Source organism: Zonotrichia leucophrys, chromosome 14 (genome assembly GCF_028769735.1).
Source record: "Zonotrichia leucophrys gambelii isolate GWCS_2022_RI chromosome 14, RI_Zleu_2.0, whole genome shotgun sequence".
Taxonomy (NCBI): domain Eukaryota; kingdom Metazoa; phylum Chordata; class Aves; order Passeriformes; family Passerellidae; genus Zonotrichia; species Zonotrichia leucophrys.
Window position 1 is genome coordinate 6,672,179 of NC_088184.1, and position 22,364 is coordinate 6,694,542.

Genomic DNA, 22,364 nt, shown 5'->3' on the forward strand with positions numbered 1-22,364 from the left:
TTTGGATGCACCCTGGTAATGTTTAAATGTGTACATGTTTTATTCTCATGCAAAATTTTTCTTTCATTTTACAGCATTCCATGGATTTTTTGCTCTTTCAGTTTGGCCTTTGCACTTTTAAATATGATGACACAGAAGAAAAGTATGTTATTCTCTTATTTCTTGTTTTCTTAATTGAGGATTTTCTAAGTACTGACAAGCTGTATTGACATGTAACTCATCTTTTCTACAGGTATATAATGAAGTCATTTAATTTCTATATTTTTCCAAAACCCTTTAACAGAAATTCACCAGATGTCAAGTTTGTCTGTCAGGTTAGTAGAAAAACATTTTAATTCTATTTGGTTAGGGTATACCTGAAACAAACTTCAGCTTAAAAGGTAGAAAAATGCAAATTTCTGGGTTGGGGTTTTTTTTCTTATAAAATAAATAAGCATCAGTTAAGAGCAATCACAAAAATGGAGCTTTAAGGGAATGTCCTTGACTTTAGTTTTTAAATCTTGTTTTGTGTGATTTCTGGAATTTGAGATAATATTCCAAACTTGGCAAGATGATTCTATTTTTTTCCCTCTTCTCATTGAACTTCCAGTTTCCTTGCTTTTTTAATCCTTTATTCTCGTCTGCTTATCTTGCTTTCACTGCTTCCTAGGCAATTGCCAACATTTTTCTGGTTTCAGATTTGTTCTCCTGAACCACATTTTGCTTTCTTGTATTTCCTCTCTCCGCATAGTTTGTTCTTTCATCTTTATCCTTTACCATATTCATGGTTCTTGTACCTTATGGAAGTTGAAAATCAATAAGAAAAAGTAGCAGAGCCTCAACTCTCAGTGGCTTCTGTGGGGTCACAAACTTGGTTGTTCTTGGCTTTGGACTTTGTATAATTTGTTAAAATTTGTTAAAACGTGTGAGAATAACTTAACTGATGCCACAGCTACTTTTGCCAATTGTAAAGCCTTTTTCTCTTGTTGCAGAGTTCAAGTATAGATTTTTTAGCAAACCAAGGATTTGATTTTAATAAAGTTTTTCGCAACGGTGAGTTGTTTTGGTTTGTTTCCAATTTCTTTCAATGCCTGCCAAATTTGTGATGACACCTTTCATTGTTTTCTGCAAAAGAAAAAAGGCTGCCATCCATGATACTGTCTTAACACATAATGAAGTTCTTGAATTATTCTGACCTGCTCTACTGTTGTGCCAATGGTAACTCCCTTTCTAAGAATCACTGAAAGGGAAGGGTTTGCTTTCAGTCTGCAGGGGTGTAACAGAGGCAAATGCCTGAATCCCTGTGCATCCCTCATTAGTCTCTAATTATTATGAGCTTTTCCTTTTTTTTCTTAGGAATTCCATATTTAAATCAGGAAGAAGAGAGACAGCTGAGGGAACAGTATGATGAAAAACGTTCTCAAGCCAATGGTGCAGGATCTCTGTCATACATTTCTCCTAATTCCACAAAGTGCCCTGTAACAATTCCTGAAGATCAGAAAAAATTTGTAGAGAAAGTAGTGTAAGTAACCCTCTTTAATATCTTCTGATGTTGTTAAAACTAACATGTGAACAGTAGTGATATTTTCACATGTTGAAGCCATGTCTATTATTTGACTGTTTGTAAAATGCTGCTCTTTTTGTTCTGAAGCATTTTCTTGTCTTTTGGAGAGAGCTGTAAACTTCCAAAAAATAGAATAATAGATACAGAAGCAAATAATCTGTTTCTTCCAGGGAACAGATAGAAGACTTATTAAAGAATGAAGAAAGTGAAAGTTTGGAACTGGAGCCATGTACAGGGTCAGTTTCTGAAATTGCATTTCTTCTAAAAATTTTTTTTAGTTTGGTCATACAGAATTAGGGGAGTGAGAGGGAAAAATATGTTTACTTGGGTTAACTGTAGCAAAATCTACATTTGACTAATTTTTGAATGTTGAGAATATGTGGTAATGTATGCAGAGATTGTAATTTATTTTGAGCTGTAACTTCTGCATGTAGTGGCAAAGTGTTTTAACTATAGTCAAGAGATGTCTTGTATGTGTGAGCTGCCTTTTGTTACTGCTGAACTTATCCAGATGCATTTTATAAAGAAACTTTTCAAATCTTTTGAGGTATTGGTTGTTGACAGTTGGCAGTGTGTGACTGTTTTAAGTAGATTTCCTTCCCAAAATTCTATTTAGCTTTGGAAACTAGATATTTGGAGAGTATGATTATTTAAAAAAATTTTTTGAAGACTAATTTAGGAATAGTAGAACCTGGTGAAGCTGGGGATAAGGTACCATCACTGTATCTGTACTGAGGGATCATGGCTGCACAATACTCTCTGATGAGAGGATACATGGGTAACTTGAAAACATGATGTAAATGCTTTTGCAGTTTGGCAGCTGAACATCAGAATTCAGTAAATCTCTTCCTAGCCTATAGTTCTGCTAGCAGTGACTCTTGCTTTAAAAAACTTTCTACAAATGAACACTTAGAGTCAGCTTAAACTGGAAATCACTCCTAGGAGACACTCTGTAAAAGGATTATTAGTAACATGACTGTCTTTTGGTTTTAGATTTCAAAGGAAATTAATTTATCAGACCTTGAGCTGGAAGTAAGTTACTGGTAATACTGCCTTACTGTATATTTTTTGTACTTTTGATAAGAAATCTGGGTAAGATATATCTACTTAACCTTGGTGTGATTGATTTAGACTTTATTTTTCCTTTTAAAAGAAGACTTCTGTAATGTTCTGAAGATGAATTACATTAAATTATTTGTGATGATTAATTTAGATATTAAAGCCTAGTATTTGTTTTATCCTGTGTAAAATCTCTGAGTAGATCAGCACACAGCCTAGAATTATGTAACAAATGCAGCATGGCAGGTTTTTAGTGAGCAGAGAGTGCATGTGCTTGTACAGATTGTGGGCTTGAACTGAAAAAACAGCAGGTCTGTGGTAGGTACTGGTGTGGGTAAGTTTTCTTTTGGATGCCAACCACAAGCACTTCTGATACATTCAGGCAATATATGAAGTTATCTCTTAAGGCCTTAAGGGGAAACTCCAAGGCTTTAGTGTAAGATTTTCACTGTTCTGACTGCAGCAGTAAGATGTAGAAAATATGCAAGTCTTTTTTTGTTTGTTTAGTTAATTCAGTGCTTCAGCACTCAATCTGGCACTCTGATACTTACACTGGAAGCAGATAAAATAAAGCTTCTCTCTAGAAAATGGGATCTCAAGAAGTGAGCTCAAGAACTAATCTGAAAAAAAGCAGTTGTGTTTTCAACAGTTTTTCAGCATCATTTTTAAACATGTCTATAGCTTCCTGTAGCATGTAGTTCTATGTTTGTCTGATACTTATCCTTGCATCTTCCCTGAGTGGATGGAAGAATGTGCTCTTGTGGTTTTTTAGCATTCAGCAGTGTTGCTCTATGAGAGCTCAGCTGTGTGCACTGTGTGTGTGTTGGAGAGAGAAAGCCAAGCTGTGGAGGTAGCACGGAGCTCATTAAAGCAGAAGAGGGAAGTTATTGATTGCCCTTGTGTCCTGACCTCTTCACAGGTTTTTCTCTATTGAAGTATTCTCTCGTGCATCAGTGTTTTGATGCATCCAGGGTTTGTGGTGTGAGGCAGCTCCTAAATGAGATGGAGATCAAAACTGTGTAGGAATCAGGGTGGAAAGGACACAGCAGTGTTTGGAGTGTGCTCTCCAGTGCTGATTCTGGGAGTAGCCAGAGGCCAAGGAAACGTGCTGGTTCTGAAGTGGTTGCACAGTTGTGGTTAGTTTATTATAATGAGATTATGAGAGTAATTGCTACTGGTTAAGCAGGAAGAGGCAATATTCTCTTACTTTTGCTGTCAGTTGGATGCTCTGTGTATGGTGTTATTTTGGAAATTAAATGGGATTGTAGTGATGTGATGCAACCCTGTAGCAGAGGTGATGACATTTGAGTTAATAATTCCTACTAAAATCTGCTGGTAGCAGAAGGTTCAGGGTTGTTAATAAGTCCTCAAATAAGTGATGTATTAAAGAGATGCCATCTTCAAAGGAGCTGTCTTGGAGTTGCAAGTAAAGGAGAGCATTCTTGTTTGGGATTTCTTGAAAGCAAAGATTCTAGTTTGTGATGAAATATCTAGATGATATTTACTTATTATCACCAAAATAAGAAATTACAGGTTCCACAATAGCATGGGAAATTGTGTAATTGCCAGTTACTGTTAGGTAATGTAAGGAGGCCAGTTAAATTAGCCTATTGCTTCAAATTTTGCACAATTAAAATTAAAGAGAAACGTGTAATAGTTCTTTTATGCCTAAGACTGACAGAAATAATTAAACATGAAATTACTAAATTACTGTTGTGGTTTCAATATGCTAAATGTCAAGTGAATAACTATTAATATTTACTTTTCATTTGTTTTGATGTAGGTATCCAAAAGGTATCCACGTGGAAACTCTGGAGTCAGATAAGGTAACTGGGCCTGTTACTGCCTCTAACATTTGTGCTATTGAAAGGAAATTGTATTTCTCAGTTTCACCATCTCTCTGATTTTTAGATCTAACTTGAGCTTTTTTATGCAAATTCAAAGCATTTTAAATTGAATACAGTGAACTAGTTTCTATCTGACCAACATATGGAGTGTGGGCATGTATTTGTGTGGCTTAATACTACTTTTTAAATGGATACTGAAAGGTGTTTTAAAATGCAGTGGGTCTGATGTGCAGTATTAGTTCAGGTTGTGATCTCAGAGGAAAACCAGCAGCGTCATGTGCTGTGTCCTCACTTCCCAGCATAGATCTCTGCTTCAAAAGGTATTTGAAACAAACTATTTACAAGGAAATGCTGATAATCTTTTTTTGAGAAGTAAAAAGTGGGTTTAGGAAAAATTAGGTTTGGGGGATGAAGCAAATACAGCTTTCTAAAACAGGCTTCTGGAGTAGGTGATAATGTGGTGCCTACAATAGAAACAGCTGTGTTGCCAAGTAACTGCTGCTGAGGTATGACAGTTTTCTTTTCAATGTAAATTTACAGAAACTTGCAGCAGCCTTAAATCTGAACTTCTCAGAGTCATTCCTCAAACTATACATTTTTTGTTTCAGAAGGAGAGATATATTGTTATTACTAAGGTAGATGAAGAGGAACGAAAAAGAAGAGAGCAGCAGAAACAAGCAAAAGAACAGGTAAATAAATTCAATTCCATTAGTTTGTGTGAGAGGAAGGGTGAGAATCTCTGACTTCACTCAGCAATGCAAAAATGCAGCATAGAGTGTGGTATTGTTTCCCTTTAGTTTGCTGTGGCTGGCTGAATTTGATTTTAGAAATTCTACCAGATAACTTAGGCCTTGCAACAGAGCAGAAAGAGTTGCAAGACACTCTAAATTTTTTTTTAAATCAGAATTTGTGGAATACTGAATGAGTATTCTGGAGTAGTGACTACCTCCTCATATGACTCTCTGCTTTCACAAAAGTGTGTCCCAGTCAGAGGAAATATCATTTTCTTGCAGAAATTCTTGAGCAAGTTGTTACATGGTTTGGATTCAGTCTCCCCTTCTCTTACAAAGCTTGCTTGCTCTTGGCTGGCTGGGTTGGTGTCCTGACAGTGAACGTGTCATTTCTTGATAGAGCCACACTGTGCACTACTGCTGTGGTAACAAACTGACCAGGAGGTCACACCTGGGGTATTCAGACACTCTCACTGTTTATTAGACTTTATTTTGCTTACTGAGTGATGCAAATTTCAGGATGTCATAAGACTTGAATTGTGGGAGTTCTGATCAAACTCCTGTCATTTGTGCTTTCATATATCAAGATAAAATCAGTTTGGGTGGAGGAAATAATACTTCTGTGCAGAAATCCTTTTAAGAGGAAAAGAGATCTCTAAAGAGACATTAACTAATATGACACCTCTTTATCCAGAAGGCAGGCTGGGAGCAATTTACTATTACAGTAGGGTTTTTAGTGGGGGTATTACTTGCTCAAACTAGCAGCATTCAGAGCTGAACTAAAGTAACAGTGAATGTTTTTATTGAATTTTAGTTCTGGTTGAATAAAGACAGATAACACAAGGCAGAAATTGCTTCCTTAGACCTGAGAAAGAAAAATCTGTTACAGAACAGTTTGTGCTGTAGTCAGAAACCCCCAAATTAATCAAAAGCCAGTTTATAAAACTACAGCGTTATATAATGTGAGTTGCACATTTTAATGTTTCTCCTTGTTTTTTTTAATATAAATAATGAAGAATGTTTCTTCCTCAGTCTGTGGTAGCATAAAAGTATGGTCTGATTTAATAGGAGTGACAATCAGGATTCAACCTGTTGCATATGTAACAATGTATGTAAAAAATACAGCTGAAAATGTGTAGGTTAATTTTAATACCTTGTGGGCTGTTTGCAGTGTCAGAGCTGCTGAGCACTGTTGGGGATCGTGTGCTGGCAATGAACTGAGTGCAGCTGTTGCTGCTCTGCCTGGGGAGAGGTGTCCTTTCCTTGCAGCAGCCTGTATTTTGCTGTATTTTGCTGTATTTTGCTGTATTTTGCTGTATTTTGCTGTATTTTGCTGTATTTTGCTGTATTTTGCTGTATTTTGTTTTTTGCTGTCTTTTGCTGTCTTTTGCTGTCTTTGCTGTCTTTGCTGTCTTTTGCTGTCTTTTGCTGTCTTTGCTGTCTTTTGCTGTCTTTTGCTGTCTTTTGCTGTCTTTTGCTGTCTTTTGCTTGTCTTTTGCTGTCTTTTGCTGTCTTTTGCTGTCTTTTGCTGTCTTTTGCTGTCTTTTGCTGTCTTTTGCTGTCTTTTGCTGTCTTTTGCTGTCTTTTGCTGTCTTTTGCTGTCTTTTGCTGTCTTTTGCTGTCTTTTGCTGTCTTTTGCTGTCTTTTGCTGTCTTTGCTGTATTTTGCTGTATTTTGCTGTATTTTGCTGTATTTTGCTGTATTTTGCTGTATTTTGCTGTATTTTGCTGTATTTTGCTTTGTGGCTCCAACACCAGTGATACCATCCAGTGTTTTGTCTGCTGCTGAACAGCTCTTGCACAGTGCCAAGGCTTTCCCTCCCACCCTCCCCCAAAAGCCAGGAGGGCTGGAGGGGTTGGGCTCTCATTGTCCTTATCCACAAATCTTACTGTCTGCCTTTGAATTTCGGGTGAGGGGAGTGAGCAAAGGGCAGAGTGGCTGCTTGGGGCACCCCAGGACAGCAGCTTGTGACTCCTCCTGCTTGCCAGTGAACTAGAGCTACACAGAAAATGGAAATTCTGTGAGCAGCATCCTGCTTTAACCTTTTGTGTCTTCCAAATATTGACATTTACTTCATGGTCTGTTCTTGGTCTGTTTGAGGCAAACTGGGGGCATCTGGCAGTTTGCAGGTACAGTTATGGCAGTATTTGTATTTGTGTCTCACTAATGTCAGAATCTTTCTTACAGGAAGAATTGAATGATGCTGTAGGATTTTCCAGAGTTGTTCATGCCATTGCTAATTCTGTAAGTTAATGTGATTTTTTAATCTACCTTTGTTTGTAAGAAAAAAAGAAATAAAGAAAGGATTCTTTTGCTGTTACATTTTGGAGGAGAAGATGAAATACAAGTTAAAGTGACATTTTAAGTTTATGTTTTGTGTTTTACAGTGGTTGAGTGTAGTAGGTTAAGTAAGCTCAAACTAAAGAATGACATGAAGAATCTTAGTATCTCTAAGAGTCAAGAATAGCAATTTCTTAGGGCTCTTAGGTAAATAAGCTTGGGTGGGTTTTTCTTTCTCCCTTCCAAAAATATTTTGGTGCTTTTTTCCTTTTTTTTTCTTGGCAGTTAAAGGCTGTCAAAGAAGGACTGTTATCATGTCAAATGAATCAAAGTTAACATTTTAAAAAACTGCTTGAGCTTCTCCAAAGAGCTTGCTTGTACAGCATCTGGCATGAAAGGTTCTGCACTGTGAGAAGCCAGACCATGCCCTTAATGACTATTGTATATTATAACCATAAGGAATATATTGTGTGTTGTTGTATAAGCAAATTAAAAGGTGATGAACAGAGAAATGCCTTGACTTCGATCTTAAATAGATTCCATTTGGAAACCAAGTTGTAAGTAGCTGTTCTAGTGCATCTTCTCAACATGTGAAGCTGCTGTGATAAATGATGGGAGTAGAGGGTGAAGGAGTGTGTGGGGCAGGCAGAGAGCAGCTGGGGAGCTTTGGTGTGTACCTGTCCCTGTGTGCCCTTGGCTGGCAGCTGGCATAGGGCTTTGCACAGGTGCCCTTGCCATGGCCAGGACTGGAAATGTACCAGACATTTTGTGTTATTTTCACAGGGCAAGCTTGTTATTGGGCACAACATGCTGCTGGATGTTATGCACAGCATACATCAGTTCTATTGCCCCCTACCTGATGTAAGTCATCTTTTGAGTGTTCAGATGATGAAATAAATGCCTTAATGTATTTGTCTTATAATATTATCTCCACACTTTCTTCTGAATGGAAGAATTGGTCGGCCTGTGCACAAGTGTTGAAAAGTCTTTTAAAAAAATCTGTTTGGTACTTGTGGCCTTATTGTCATAAATATTTATGTAGAAAGTTTAGTTGGATTGTTCTCCTTTACATTTTTGAAAGGTTCAAATCAGATAGTAGAATTGTGGTTTTTGCTTATGTTGGGTATATTTAACTGACTGACGTGTTATGATGTACTGGTGTGGAGCTGCAGCACAATTATGTGGCATTTTCTCCTTTGTAGTTTACAAAATGGGAATGTGTGGTTTTAAATAATATAGTACACTTTCTAAAATGATAAGCAGTCTTGTAGCAGGATGATGTTCACTGGGATGAAGAGTTATGTCAGAATAATTAGAGGGAGCACACTTTGACTGCAGCAGGGCTGTCTAACAGTTCTTGACTGGACTATTCAGTTAAACTAAGCAGTGTATTGGCACCAAAACCATTGTCTGAGGAAGCCAAAGGTCTTATTAGAAGGATGGCTCACGTGGTGTTTGGGGAAAGACTTGATCATAAGATGGGAAGAAGAAGCTTGGGACCAGTTTGGATGTTGTTGGAATGTAAACACTTGTCAGGAGTTCCTGTATTTTTGACCCTTGGCAGATCTAAACCTGTAGACAGTCCCTGCATACCTGGAGTGACTGCTTATATTCCATTGAAATACAAAATGCTGGGAACACTTAAGAACTGTTAACTGGGCTGGAATCAGAAGTAGGGTATAAAATAGGATAAGGTGCTGGCAGTGAGAGAACATTTTTTTACAAATGACAGACAAATCAGGAATATGTGGTCTGTAGCTGTGTGTAATTGCAGGTGGTGTCTGTGGTAGTGCTGACAAACACATCTCTTCAGTGAGAATTCAGTTACTGCAGCTCCCTTTTAGAGGCTGTTTGGATAATTGTAGCTGCTGCTCTCTGTCCTCCCGAGACTGTGAACAGTTCACTGACTTGGCTTTTATCTTCTGGTTTAATGTTAAATTAGGACCTAAGTGAGTTCAAGGAAGTAACATCATGTGTCTTTCCCCGGTAAGTTCTCAGTTCAAACTTTCATCCATTTCAGTATAGTTGTAGCAAGCTGGTGGTTTTTGTCCTAGCCCTGTACCCTAGCTGTTACTGGAAAAGAAATTGGGATCAAGTTAGATAAATACAATTTTTCAAGTAATTTTGAGCAGCTTTTTTTCAGAAAAGCAGTGTTGTTGGTTCACTTCTTGGCAATAGATGCACCCTTGCTGTTCCCCTGGGTTTGGCATGATTGGTGTTTTCAATCTACACTTCATTTGGAACAAGATTTATTTGCTACTAGTTGTTTGCATCTCTTGCTGTTCCTTGGTTGCTGTCCTTTTTCATGCTGAACAAAGCCAAAGAATGTTTTGGCTGTTCCAAATCCAACAGTAATTTTCAGTGGGGTGTATCTGCTGTTTCCCAGCTAATACACTAAAACATGTTTTGAGGATTTGGCAAAGTGGGCATTCTTCTGTTTCAACCTATTTAGCTCTTATTTTGTTTCTAGGTTACTGGATACTAAACTGATGGCAAGTACACAACCTTTTAAGGTAAGTGAATATTATAGAATGATTTGAAGATAGAAAATTGCATTAATACATGTGTATTGAAACAAATGATACTTCTTTATGGAGAAAGACGTTGAATAATATTTTCTGTGATGCTCCTTTTATTGTAGACGAATTATTTTTCTTTACCCCTTATCTAAACTTACAGAATTTATAGAATGCAAATTTTTACTTTCCTACTAGTGGCTTTTGTCACTTTTGTTTGAAGTTTTATGGTAACTTGGCAGCTTTGGATTCTAAAATATGTAGAGTTTTTGCTAGGTAAAATATGATTAGTAGATGATTTTCTTCTTGTTAAGTAGCATGTCCCCTCAGGAGATAAAAAGTGCTGTTCATGAACAAATAGGATCTGGAAGCTGCTTGTATATTCCAAGCCTTAGAGTACTGTGAATGCTGACTTAGATTTGTCTGGAAAAATGCTTTATCATCATTAGGTTCTCTTGTGGCCTTTGCTCTGTGGGTAGTCAGCAGGAGGAAAAAAAATTACAGGTTTCTCTTAAAATCTCTTACAGTATGAATTTTATTCCTCTAAAGAAGTATTGAGATAAGTGTTCATCAGCTCTTGTTCCCCCATGTGCCCTTGAATGAATAAAAAACGTGCTGAGGAAGCAGCATCTCTGTGTGCACAGCTCTGTGGCTCCAGAGCATTGCATAGAGGTGCTATTGAATGCACCTGTAGGTGTTGTCAGGTTTGTGTTGCACTGCTGGGGTTGGAGTGGAGGCTTTGGCATTCTGAAAAGTAGGAAACCTCCACAAGTTTCATGTTTGGTACAGCTCTGCTGATGTTTGTGGTTCTACAGCAGATGCTTGGGTTTTTAGCCTGTTGTTATGAAGCCCTGCTTTTGGGGTGCCAAATGAATGCATCATTTGAGCTTGTTCTTTGTACTTAGTTCTTGATAACTCTTCAGTCTGCAGATGAAAACAGTGTAAACAGCTAAGCTTGATTGAGAACCAAAGGAAATCTGGTCCTCATCAGTTTCAGACAACTTTAAGAAGGATTGTGTGACATGTTTTGCTTTCTCTGGCTGTTGATTCTGAATGTTTCCATTGTACTGATTGACAAAACATATTTGATTAAGAACTTCAGTAAGGAATTAATCTATAATATATCTTTGTGGCTCTTTATGCATATAATTCATCAGTGGAATCACTGATGCTGCTCAACTAAGTTGATGTGTAGGAGCAACTTTCTGATTGTCAGACTTCTTTCACTGTCTCTCTGTTACTTTAAATCAGCAGTATTTACATTGTAAAACTATTCAAGAATGTCCAGTCAGCAAGCACATTTGCATACTCACCTTGAATGCCTTCAACCATTAGGATGAGTATTTAGAATATTTGCCCTGCTGTTTGTGCTGCCTTTAACTTGGCACATGTACCCTGCATGAAACCAGATACAAATACAAATATTACTTTGGCATAATCCCTCAATAACTCTGAGCAGCATTAATAAATGCTTATGATGTAAGTGAGGCAAGGTAACTGAAATTTGTCTTGACACACCTCTGGTGCATTAGTTTGAAGTAGGGCTTTGTGTAAATCCTTGGAGAACACCAGGTGGCAGCAGTAAATACTCATTTGATCCTGTTTGATTTCAGTTTCCAGGGAAAATGTGCTTGGCATTGGCAATTAATGATGGCTTTTCTTGCAGGAGCTCATTAATAATACATCACTTGCAGAACTGGAAAAACGTTTAAAAGAGGTTCCATTCAGCCCTCCTAAAGTTGGTAAGGGTATTTCAAAATGCTCTTATTTCTGAAATGTTTTGATTATTTTTGTTCTTGGTCTGAATTATAAATTCCCTGCTCATACTGAGTGTTTTGATGAAGAGACTTTAAATGAGGGCACTGTACATACAGTGCAATTGTATTTAGAAGTATACCTGGAACTTGATAGGAATCTAGACAGAAAAGAATGGATGAGTTCAGTGAACAGCAGTTTCACCATCTTCTAATGATGGATTTGTTTTCTTTTAGGTTGATTTTTGGGGATTAATTTGAAATTTGTTTAAAACTTTCATTTGATGATTGTCCTTTAGATCAAAGCCAGAGGCACTTGGACAAACAAAACTAAGAAAACTTCTACAGCAGTGACCAGTTGTGTGTGTTCTGGAAATTACTACAGTTCTTTTAGTAGGAAAAAGGGCCTTGAGGTGAACAGAAGGATATTTAATCAAAGGGCAAGCTTAGCTCAAGGTTCTGGAATTTTTCTTAAGCTGCTAATTTAGAAAAGGGAGAGCAATAGTGTAGAGTGGAGTATGTTGAAAGGGAAAGTTTTCAGTGCTTGATCAAAATCAAGATGAGCAGTACTTTTTTATATTGCTGAATGTGCAGAGCATAAACCCCAAGTGTATTTGTCAATAAAGACATCTTTAAATCACTCAGTTTAGTCTTCATTTAAATATCTTGAAAAATCTGACCTATCTATCTGGTTAATAGTGAAGCTTTTAATTAGACTGTTCTCTTAAATGCAAGTCAGGAAAAAAGAGACTTTGTGGGGAATTCCACTGTCACTGTCTTACAATTAATGCTCCATTTTGGCTGAGCAGGTGTGGGGATTAAGGGCTTTTTAAGGGGAAAGACTTTCCATCTTATGAACCTATTCTAATTTTAAAAAGCAAAAAAACTCTGCTTTTTAAAGAACTTAATAAAATGTGGAGATTCTGCAAGTTGTATAAATTTCCCCAAATGATGTTGTGCTCTAACAAAATAAGCCTGTGGGTAAGCATACAGGGCCTGCTTTATCTTCTCTGATAGTTATTTATAAATGTCTTTTTCCCCTCAGAAAGTGCAGAAGGATTTCCAAGTTACGATACAGCATCTGAACAACTCCATGAAGCAGGGTATGATGCTTACATTACTGGACTGTGCTTCATTTCCATGGCTAATTTCCTAGGTACATGTGAAATCTTTTCCAAACCTTCTTCCTGGTGCTCTCTGTAGCTGCTTTTGACATACTGAATTTATGCTTCCTTCATCAGGTTCATTCCTCAGTCCTCCGAAAAACCATGTGTCTGCTAGATCAGAACTCATTGAACCTTTTTTTAACAAGTAAGTAGTTGTATAAATCCTGCTAACACAAGGAAGTACAACACCAGCTTCAGCAGATCTACCTCTAGCCATGGAATCAATAGCTAACTGCATTTTTCTTTAAACTGAAGTTTTTCTGGCTTTCTGATTCATGCTGGTATTGCTGGAGAGGCTATGAAATAAATACCTTTTGTTTTGAGGAGGGTGGTTTACTTTCTGCTGGCCTGTGAAAGGACACTTAGAAGAGTACCTGGCCTGCTTTAATGGCCTTGCCATTATTTCTGGAGTAAGCTTTGGAAGTGGTGGAACTGAAGAAAAAGGTGTTCTTTATGTTGTAGGACCCTCAGTAACTGGTGATGGTGAAAACTGAGTGTGCTCAGCAGTCTGGAAAAACTGAAATATCCCTGTGGTGTTCAGTCCAAACAACACAAAGCATTGGTATTGACATTGTTGGGTAACCCTTTTTTAAGATGGCATAAGAAATACACATGTATGATTTATGGAATGTTGCTATAAGCAGTATTTTGGTTTTGAATTGGATCTTCATGCAAACTCCTTGAACAAATTGAAGTAAAACTTGGGGAATCTAGAATCCTTTATGCACAGAGTCAATCCTTTACATAATTAATCTGTAGATTTTACCTTAGGAATCTTCTAAAGATGCTGCAATCTGTCACATAAAGAAAAAGGAGTTGAAATTGAAAAGATTCTAGTGCTTACTCTGTGTAAATTCAAGAGAAATTCTTGAATTTTAAACCTGTAATACAAGAGTTGGCAAAATTAATTATTTTATCTTCAGATGGCCCACACAAATGAGAAAATCACTGTGATCAGTGGCTTTCACCTTTCATTGCTCTGAAAATTTTATCATTATAGTGACAGCAGTTACTATATTCTCTAGACACTGAGACATGTGAGGCAGTAACTGCATATATTTTAGCAGATGCTACAAATATTCCCTAGATGGAACATGGACCCACAGTGACTGCTTGATTTGACTGTGAGGGTGAAGATAGAATTGATCAGCACAATTTCATTTTAAGATGGGATTTGTCACAAGGTTGTTGGTACACACATGCCAAGTAGTAAGTGCCAATTGAGCAGGATAATTCTTCAGTAATAAACCAAAATTCTTCCTAGAAATGCATATTTGCAACAAGTACAAACAGCAACTTCAAGAGCTGTCACAATAGTACATTTCAATTTAAGCTTTTCAAATTAATTGTGTACTTGAAATGTGACATTTCAAAGTTGTGAGAGTGAGTGAGAGAAGCCTGCTGTGTCTGTTCTGCCTTCAGGGTTAACTGCCTGACTGCAAAGAAAGGGAGAGTTTACAAACTGTAGGGAGAACAGCTGCCTTTTTTTTTTTTTTTACTTTTTTAAGCAAGAAATGCAAATTACTGTTTGCAAGAAAAGAATGTTTGTCCATTCTGCCATTATTGAGAACATATAGTTTTAGAAAAGCTATATATTGTTTTTAAATCATGGAAACTTGGAAGACTTGCCATGTCTTGCCTTCATATAATTTTAGAAGCTTTGCCATATTCTAACTAAGATCTGCCACATCACCTAAGTCAGAGCCTAGAGGTGAGACTCTCACCTTTTCCTTACAGCAAGCAGACCAAGGCTGGTATTTTTCAAGCTAGTTTTCTTTCTCCTATAATGTAAAACTAGCAAACCAGAGTAAGGCAACTATTTTTTCCTTTTTTTTTTTTTTAGATAAAGAATGTTTAAGTACATGTCAGAAGTCAGAGCTGTGGGGTGTTTCAATGAACAAGGCTTTTGCTCTGTTCAGTCAGTCCCTGCAGGTCTCTGTGTGCAGCATTTGGTGTTTTAGCACCTGTGGCAGCACCCAGGGCTCTGCAGTTCAGAGTTCCCTGATGTGCCCTGGTGAGGGTGCAGCTCCTGGGGCTTTTGGCAGGTGTGCTCTGGGCTGCCAGCCAGCTCCTGCTGCACCTGCTGGGCTCCACTTTGTGCTCTAGACTCTTCCCCCAGCTGAGCATCCTCTTCCTGCTGGCAGGAAAATACAATCTTCCTCCAGAAGTCCTACCTGATCCTCTGGGCAGCAGCCAGAGCAAGGAAAGCTTTTCCTTTGTAGTCATATTCTTCAAGCAAAACACAAACTACAACATGCAAACAGTAAGCTGAACAAATGGAAGTTCTATCTTGTGTCACAAGTTTTTCCTGAAAGAAGCTGAGCAGAGGAGTTTAGTGTAAGGCAGCTATTTAGCAGCAGTGTTCTCAGTTTGAACTCTTATCCAGACAGTCTTGAAAATGTTCTTTAAAACAGACCATGATTTTTTGGGTTGTGTATAAAGTCTTAATTTCAAGATATCTGTGTATTAGATGTTAATATTTAACTACAGTTCAGTGATTAAACTTTCACATCGTTGCTGGGACTTTGGAAATGTTTCCTGTTTGAATGGGCTTGCACTAATGTGATTTAAATTAGTAAATTTAAAATGAAAAAATCAAGCTTTGATTTTTATGAACTTAGCTTTCAACTGAAGGTAGTACTTTTTTCCAGAGTAATTTTGATGTCTTTCATTATGTCAGCAAAATTATGGAACTTCCTGGCTGGCTGTTCAATGATGGCCAGGATATATGTTAATGTTCATATAGAATAATGATGAACATAGGTAAAATCTTTAGTTTTAGGGCTTTTGTGAGAGTGGAACTGATTAAAAACAGACTTTCCCTTAGGGTTGTTTGGCTCTTTTAGGCATAATGCAGTAAGTTATATGATAAACAACTCAATAAAGCAGGAATTCCAGAGATGCATTTCTGTAATCTTTATGCTTTATTGTATATACAACATCTTTGAAAAATCCTCTTTGTCTGCTGTGAGTAATCCCCAGTGAACATTTATGAGTTGAGATGATGGGACTCTTTATTGCAGTATCTAAACTCTTGTGTGTATAATTTGGATACTGTTATTGTCTCATATACTTTTGAGTTGGTTTGATATTTTTTGACTGGTTTAGGGCAATGGCTCTTCCATTTCTTCCTGCCCCCACCCACAAGCCCCACAAACTTTTAATGACAATGTTCTTTTGTATCTCCTTGGCTTGTTTGAATGCTGGTTATTCTTTTGCTGTAGCTGGAGGCAGAGGATGGAAGAAGTGTAGAGAAATGAGAACACCATATTTTATTGAGATGAAAGCATCGTGGCATGTAGAAATAGAAATTAGCTTAGAAATGTTTTTTATACAATGGATATCAGAAACCAAAATCCATGCAAATCACTTGAGTTTGTGCTATATTTGTAGAAAGTTTCTCATAGGGAGCTGTGTTCTCTGGCATGTACTGGAAATCCCTCAGCTTTTCTATATTAATTTACTTTTCTTTGCAAAATTACTGCAAGAGGAGATTGGTGTGTTTTTGTGCAGTTTGACCAATAACTTCCCACTCTCACTGTAGGAATACTTGCAGCCACGTGTGGCTGCAGTAGTCACTGACCTGGACTGGTAAACTGAGCTGGGTTAAAAGAAATCTCTTTTCTTTTTTCAGCTAGATCTGTTTCTCTGCACAGTTCACCACACACCTGTGAAAACTTTCATCCTAGCTCAGTGCAGAGGAACAGTGTTGGCTCCTTGACATTATCTATGCACTGCTGTGGCTGGCACAGTGATGGCCTTCCTCTCCTCGTTCTCTTTGACTTGCCACAGAAACAACTGTTTTCCAAGTAGCTCCCTCAAAATACCCCAGAGTTCTTATTGAGAAGTGAATTTCTGTCCTCTGACTGACTGTGTGATCTGGCTGTAGTCCCTAAAGAGTGTAGGAAATAACATTTTTTTAGCTTGGTCTGCTTAGCTTTTAAGGAAGTGCAGCTATGACACTGATTCTCACAACACTAACTCACAACTTCATGAATCCAGCTAATTCAATATAGAGCTCATGCTGTCATACAGGAAAGTCTTATTAATTTAAATGTTCTGCAGTTAGATGAGGAATCCTAGAACCACAGTTATGGATACTTAATCATGGATTATGTTGGAGCTCAGTGTTCATAATCCATGTGGTGTAAGTTAGTGCTGCAAGCTGCACTTACTGCTGTTACACACCTGAAGTGCACTTGATACTAAAATCAGTATTTAGGCTGCAGGGAGTATAGGTGTATGTGTGTGTGCTGTTTAGTGACATCATTGTTTGGCCAAACAAATAAATGTAGGATTTGTCTCAGGGAATAAAAACCTCATCCTAATTAATTTCAGGTAAATGTATTTTTTTGTCAGTAGTGTGTTCTTGCAGTTGGCCACTGTATTGCTTTCCTCAATATGATAAACCCTGGGGCAGGGAAGCTTAACTAATTTTCTCCCCAGAAGTTTTTGTTGTGTTTTTAGTAGACTTCATCTTTATTTTTGTGAAAACCTACTAAACTTACTATTTGAGTGCTTTAAAAATCAGTACATCCCAAAAACTTGGCAAAAGTTTGTTCAGATAATAACTCTGCTTAAAACAAACCTACCTTTTTTTTTTTTAATAAAACCTCCCACTTTTGCTGAGACTCAGAGGATAAATTAGGTGGGACAGTGTGTGGCACAACTGGTGCAAGTTCTCACTCTTGGATAAGGGATTGGGCTTAGAGGGTCTGTTTTGTTTTAACATACCTTAGAATAAGTTTGGGATGGTTATTCTGCTTCTTTAGAAGAAACATGTAAAAAAAACTATAAAAAGGAAAAGGTCTTCAGGCAGAAATTTGCTAATGGTTCTTTTCCATATTGCTTCTAGGCTATTTCTTATGAGAGTAATGGATATACCATATCTCAATTTGGAAGGACCAGACTGTAAGTAGCTTCTCTCATTGGAAAAGTAGCACCATTCTGACACACTTCCTGGAGAAGGAAGTGAAAGATGAATTATGTATATCTAAAGCAAGGATATCAGCACATCTATCAGCTGTGTTTGGGTTATTAGCTACTTATGGAATGATTTAAATGTGTCTGCTTCCTTGTTTTCCTTTAACAAAATACTAAACCCAGAAATTCTTCAACTTTGACCAGAGAATCTGCATTATAAAGGGGGCTTAAGAGAACAAATTAAGTTAATGTAACTAAATGAGAGAGTTTGAAATTAACAGCTTTATTGTTATTTTGGAGTACTATTCTTATGTACCATATCACAAAAAAGTGGGATCTTCACTCTGTCCCCTTACCCCAGCAGTAAATACAGAATACAAACTGGTGAGTGGCAAATGGTTCTGAAATCTTGTGGCCACTTTGTTTCTCAGTTGCTGTGCAGTAGTACTTCTCCTTCAGCCTGAACATCAGGATTCTTTTGCCACATGGGATTATGATAATGGAAAAATATGACTTAAAACATTCTTACCTTTCTGGTTATTTCAGTTTACAGACCTGGAGCTGTAATTAATTGATAATATATTTAAATTAAACTAGATTCTACTACTGTAAATGTCCTTACTTTTATGGGATGTTTCATTATGAGGGGGAAAACTTTGGATGAGAGTTCCCACTGATGCCTTGACTTAATAAAGTGTGAAGCCCTGGTAGTCAGTCTGGTCCTTGATTAGATAAATGCTTAATTTTATATTGAGGAGTCAGATACACAGTGTCTTGAAAATTACACCCATTTGGAAGCAGTACTGATGTGGAGACATTTTCCACTCCTTGCATTGGAAAGCTCAGACTGGAGTGTGGCTCTATTAGATGCCAGTGTAATAGTAACAGAATGCAGTTCTAGAGAGATGCAAGTAACTGTTGGAAAGTACATGCTGTAAGGGCATAAATTTAATTTTAAATTCAGTTAGGTGGTCAGATCACTGAGCTCTGGCTCTGCTGGAATGGTAATCTAATTACATTGCATCTTCCTTCCCCAGCTGTTTGATACTGAGTGGAAGAATGGGTAAATACTGTGGGTCATTGAGAGAGTGCCAAAGCTACTGATTTGTAAAGATGCTGCTTCCACTTGCTGGCCAACTTACAGGATTGTTTTGATACTTTGCCAAGAAGGGTTGCCAGAAAAGAGTCTGCCTCTGAAAGTCTGTCTCTTTTATCTGAAAGCCACTCCTGTAGAACAGACTGATGCAGATATTGTAGGAGAACCTGAGCCAAAGAGGCTCTCTGAGGCTCTAAACAGAAAGCATTGCAGGGGTGGCACCTTGGGCTGGCTGGTTTAGCCACTTGAGTTGCTTTCTGAGATGTAAACCCCACTGTGGGTTCAGGAAGCAGTCTGGTGGTTTGCAGAGAAGCAAAGGCACCTGAAGAGTACAGCCAGGTTTCTGTGGGAGGTGCACTTGGGGTCTGCATTTTTAAAAAAGAGATGAGGCACAGCTGACTAGGTGACTCTTGTAATTTGTATGTTTGTTTGTCAGGTCGTGAAATAGCAAGTTTGTGCAATTTTTCCTTAAATAATGAATTTCGGTAACATGTGTTAAGTTAAATAGTATTGAATATGTGAATGTGACTTTCATCATCTTTTGTGTGTTAAATGTGTGTTAAAAACTCATTTAAAAGAATGAAGTTGCTGCACAAGATAAAAAGGAAAGGGAAGAAAAAACCACATAACCACACTAGATGACAGTTTTAGGATATTCTAAAGATACAAGCAGTGACTCTTATTTTAACAAAAAAACTTTTGTTTTGTAGTGCAGCCCAAACGAGATCATGTTCTTCATGTTACTTTTCCCAAAGAGTGGAAGACTAGTGACCTATACCAGCTTTTTAGTGCCTTTGGTGAGTGATACAGTCTGTCTTCTTGTTGGTGGTAGTGGTGGTTTTTTGGGGATTTGGTTTTTTTTTGTTTTGTTTTTTTGATTGTTATTATTAATAAGGTAAACTTCTGGTTCGTTTTGTTATTTTTAGTCTGTGAGTGCAGACTTATTGCTAGCATAGGTAATGATGAATCTCTTCTTGTAATGTTTGAATGTGATGTCCTGTGGACTTTGTAATGATGTGTTGAAAATTACTGTTCTTATTAACTGCTCTTTAGAAATCTTTATTTTGGTGCTTGTTGAATATTGTGGATCTTTAATCCTTTTATTTACAGCTTCTTCTGATGGGAAGTAAGAGTTTATATAGGTGTAAAAACAGAATGGGGATTGGTGTGGGGCAGATGGAGGCTTTAGGAACAGGGTTCATCCTGCAGCCGGTGTAAAGCCAAACTCCAGCATGTGAGTCTAGGCAAGCAAGCAAGCTTGAAAATAACCAAGTTGATTTCCAGATTGTGTACCATCCAAGTGAGAAGAAACAGCAGAAAGGGTAGTTAATAACAAGTACAAGTATGAAATGTAGGTACCTGGACAGCTGAGCTAATAGATGATGTGGAAGAAGAGACCTTATCTCTTGTGCTTGGTACTCTTGTCTGTGCAGGGTCTCTGGAGCTGCATCCAGCTCCCTCAGTTCCTTGTGAGCGTTCGATCTTCACTGCAGCCGGGGTCAGTGGAGTGGTTAGGATTTAATAGCCCCGACTGGGAGATGTAGGACGCGAGAATGTAGAGAATGAACAGCAGCTCCGCCAGAATGTAGAAATGGCAGGATTCTCGCGGAGCTGCTCTTCGGGGTGAGGAGCGCGGTTTGGCCTCGGCTCCCGGCGGTTTTCTCCCCTCAGCTCCCGGCGCTTTGTGGCCCTCAGCTCCCGGTTTGCGCCCCTCGGCTCCCGGCGCTTTGTGCCCCTCAGCTCCCGGTTTCCCCCCCTCGGCTCCCGGCGGTTTGTGCCCCTCAGCGCCGCCGCTTCCCTACGTGGGACGGGCACGGCCGCCAGGGGGCGCGCTCATACGCCGCTCAAGGCTCGCTTTGGGACTTGCCGATTCCCGCACCTCTGCAGATTTTAGAGCTGAATGTTTTCATGTTTCCATTTACAAACTCCAGGTTTGTAATTAATCTATATTTTTTTGAAGTCTTTTTGCCGTGGTATTTCAAAAAACCCTGCAGATTATTCCTTCCAAAATTCTGGAATACAGAAGTACCCATGATTTTCCAGTTGTAGGTGGATAGGGGCAGAGTGGTACAGCGTGAGGTTAAGCGATTTACCAAAAGCAACAAAAAAAAAAAAGGCAGTAGCAGACATGAATTATCCTAAGGTATTACATCAGTTAAAGCAAAGTGCCTTGAAATCAAGCAGTATTAGTCGAATTTTACAGAAAAATTATTTTAGAAGGAATTGAAGCAGAGTTAAAATCTTCCATGGAGCGTCTAACAAAATATGGTGAAACAGCTGAAAGGGCTGCAGTGTCACACTTGGAACTGGTTTACATTTGCTACTCTAGAAGGGATGTTCATGATTCTGAAATCCTTCAGGACTGCCTGCATACCAAGTGGACACCTGTTCATGCAAGATGTTTTTATAGTCTCAGGGGTGAATGTAGTTTCACTGTACCAGTACTTGCAGCACTATGCAGTCTCTTAGAAGACTTTAGATTCTTAAATTTGCATTGTTTATTTGGTCATGCTGATGTGAAATAGGAAGTCATTAAAACAGGATTTGCTGGAATACAGCTTTGGTGTATAGCTTCAAGTTCTACTTAAATTAATGTCTTTGGGCTTTTGATTAAAACTCATACTATCGAAGTATTATAAAAACTGCTGCTTAATTGCCAGTAGAAATCATGTAGGAGATGTACAAGAACAGAGTATAAAAAGGAAAATGTTTCAATGATGTAATCCATCAGTATGAATTTATTCTGTGGACTTAATCTTGTTTGCATGTTTGAGCTAATATGTGGAGAATTTTCAAATTTCTTTATAGAAGAAATACATTTTACTTACACCTTCATGTCATTGTCCACCCGTGCCACCACCAGTGGCATTTGTAAAAGTATTGAAGACTTGATGTGCAGAGAGAGAGATTTCCTGGTTTGTTTCTCTAGAGCTGCTGTTCCATTACATTGCTGTCCATGGCTTATCTGCACTGGCCTTGCAGTGAGCTGGCACAGGACTCTGGTGATTGCTAAATATTGAACTGCAGCTGCATTTGCTTTCCAGATCTTTATTTGCATTTCACCATACTTCTGAAATGCACAATATTTACTGAGTGCTTAGCAGTATTGCTGAATGATTTAATTTATTAATCTTATCTCTCCTAAATTCTTACTTCTTAATAATGATGAAATGTGGCAGTTTGTAGAGAGCATTTCTTAAGCATGGAGAGTTGCATAAGAGCATTTGTTGCGGTTTGCTTCAGGTTGGAACTCAGTGTCTGCTAGTTAATGTTTGACTTTCTTTAAATTCTGTATTTAAAATGTATAAATCTGAGTATAAAAGCAAGATATGTTGGCAGGTGTTGAAACCCTTTATTAGCTAAAAATACAAAGTCAGAAGTCATATGGAATGCATCAGCCTTTCTGCAACAATAAACAAGGATCTGATACTGAAATTATGTGCCACCAA

At 38.0% G+C, this 22,364-nt stretch overlaps 1 protein-coding gene across 4 annotated transcripts in view; it reads left to right on the forward strand.

The window, feature by feature from the left end:
* PARN (poly(A)-specific ribonuclease) overlaps positions 1-22,364 on the forward strand; it is a 40,408-nt gene that overhangs the window by 1,778 nt on the left and 16,266 nt on the right. For all 4 annotated transcript variants that reach the window (XM_064725532.1, XM_064725530.1, XM_064725533.1 and 1 more), the window contains exons 4-20: positions 75-142; positions 233-314; positions 972-1,032; positions 1,336-1,501; positions 1,714-1,779; positions 2,537-2,575; positions 4,386-4,428; positions 5,058-5,138; positions 7,368-7,424; positions 8,244-8,321; positions 9,403-9,446; positions 9,931-9,973; positions 11,643-11,718; positions 12,776-12,886; positions 12,972-13,041; positions 17,752-17,807; positions 19,626-19,712. In XM_064725532.1, coding sequence (XP_064581602.1) covers positions 81-142; positions 233-314; positions 972-1,032; positions 1,336-1,501; positions 1,714-1,779; positions 2,537-2,575; positions 4,386-4,428; positions 5,058-5,138; positions 7,368-7,424; positions 8,244-8,321; positions 9,403-9,446; positions 9,931-9,973; positions 11,643-11,718; positions 12,776-12,886; positions 12,972-13,041; positions 17,752-17,807; positions 19,626-19,712 — 1,222 coding nt within the window. In that variant the 5' untranslated portion in view covers positions 75-80. The remainder of the gene's footprint in view (positions 1-74; positions 143-232; positions 315-971; positions 1,033-1,335; positions 1,502-1,713; positions 1,780-2,536; positions 2,576-4,385; positions 4,429-5,057; positions 5,139-7,367; positions 7,425-8,243; positions 8,322-9,402; positions 9,447-9,930; positions 9,974-11,642; positions 11,719-12,775; positions 12,887-12,971; positions 13,042-17,751; positions 17,808-19,625; positions 19,713-22,364) is intronic.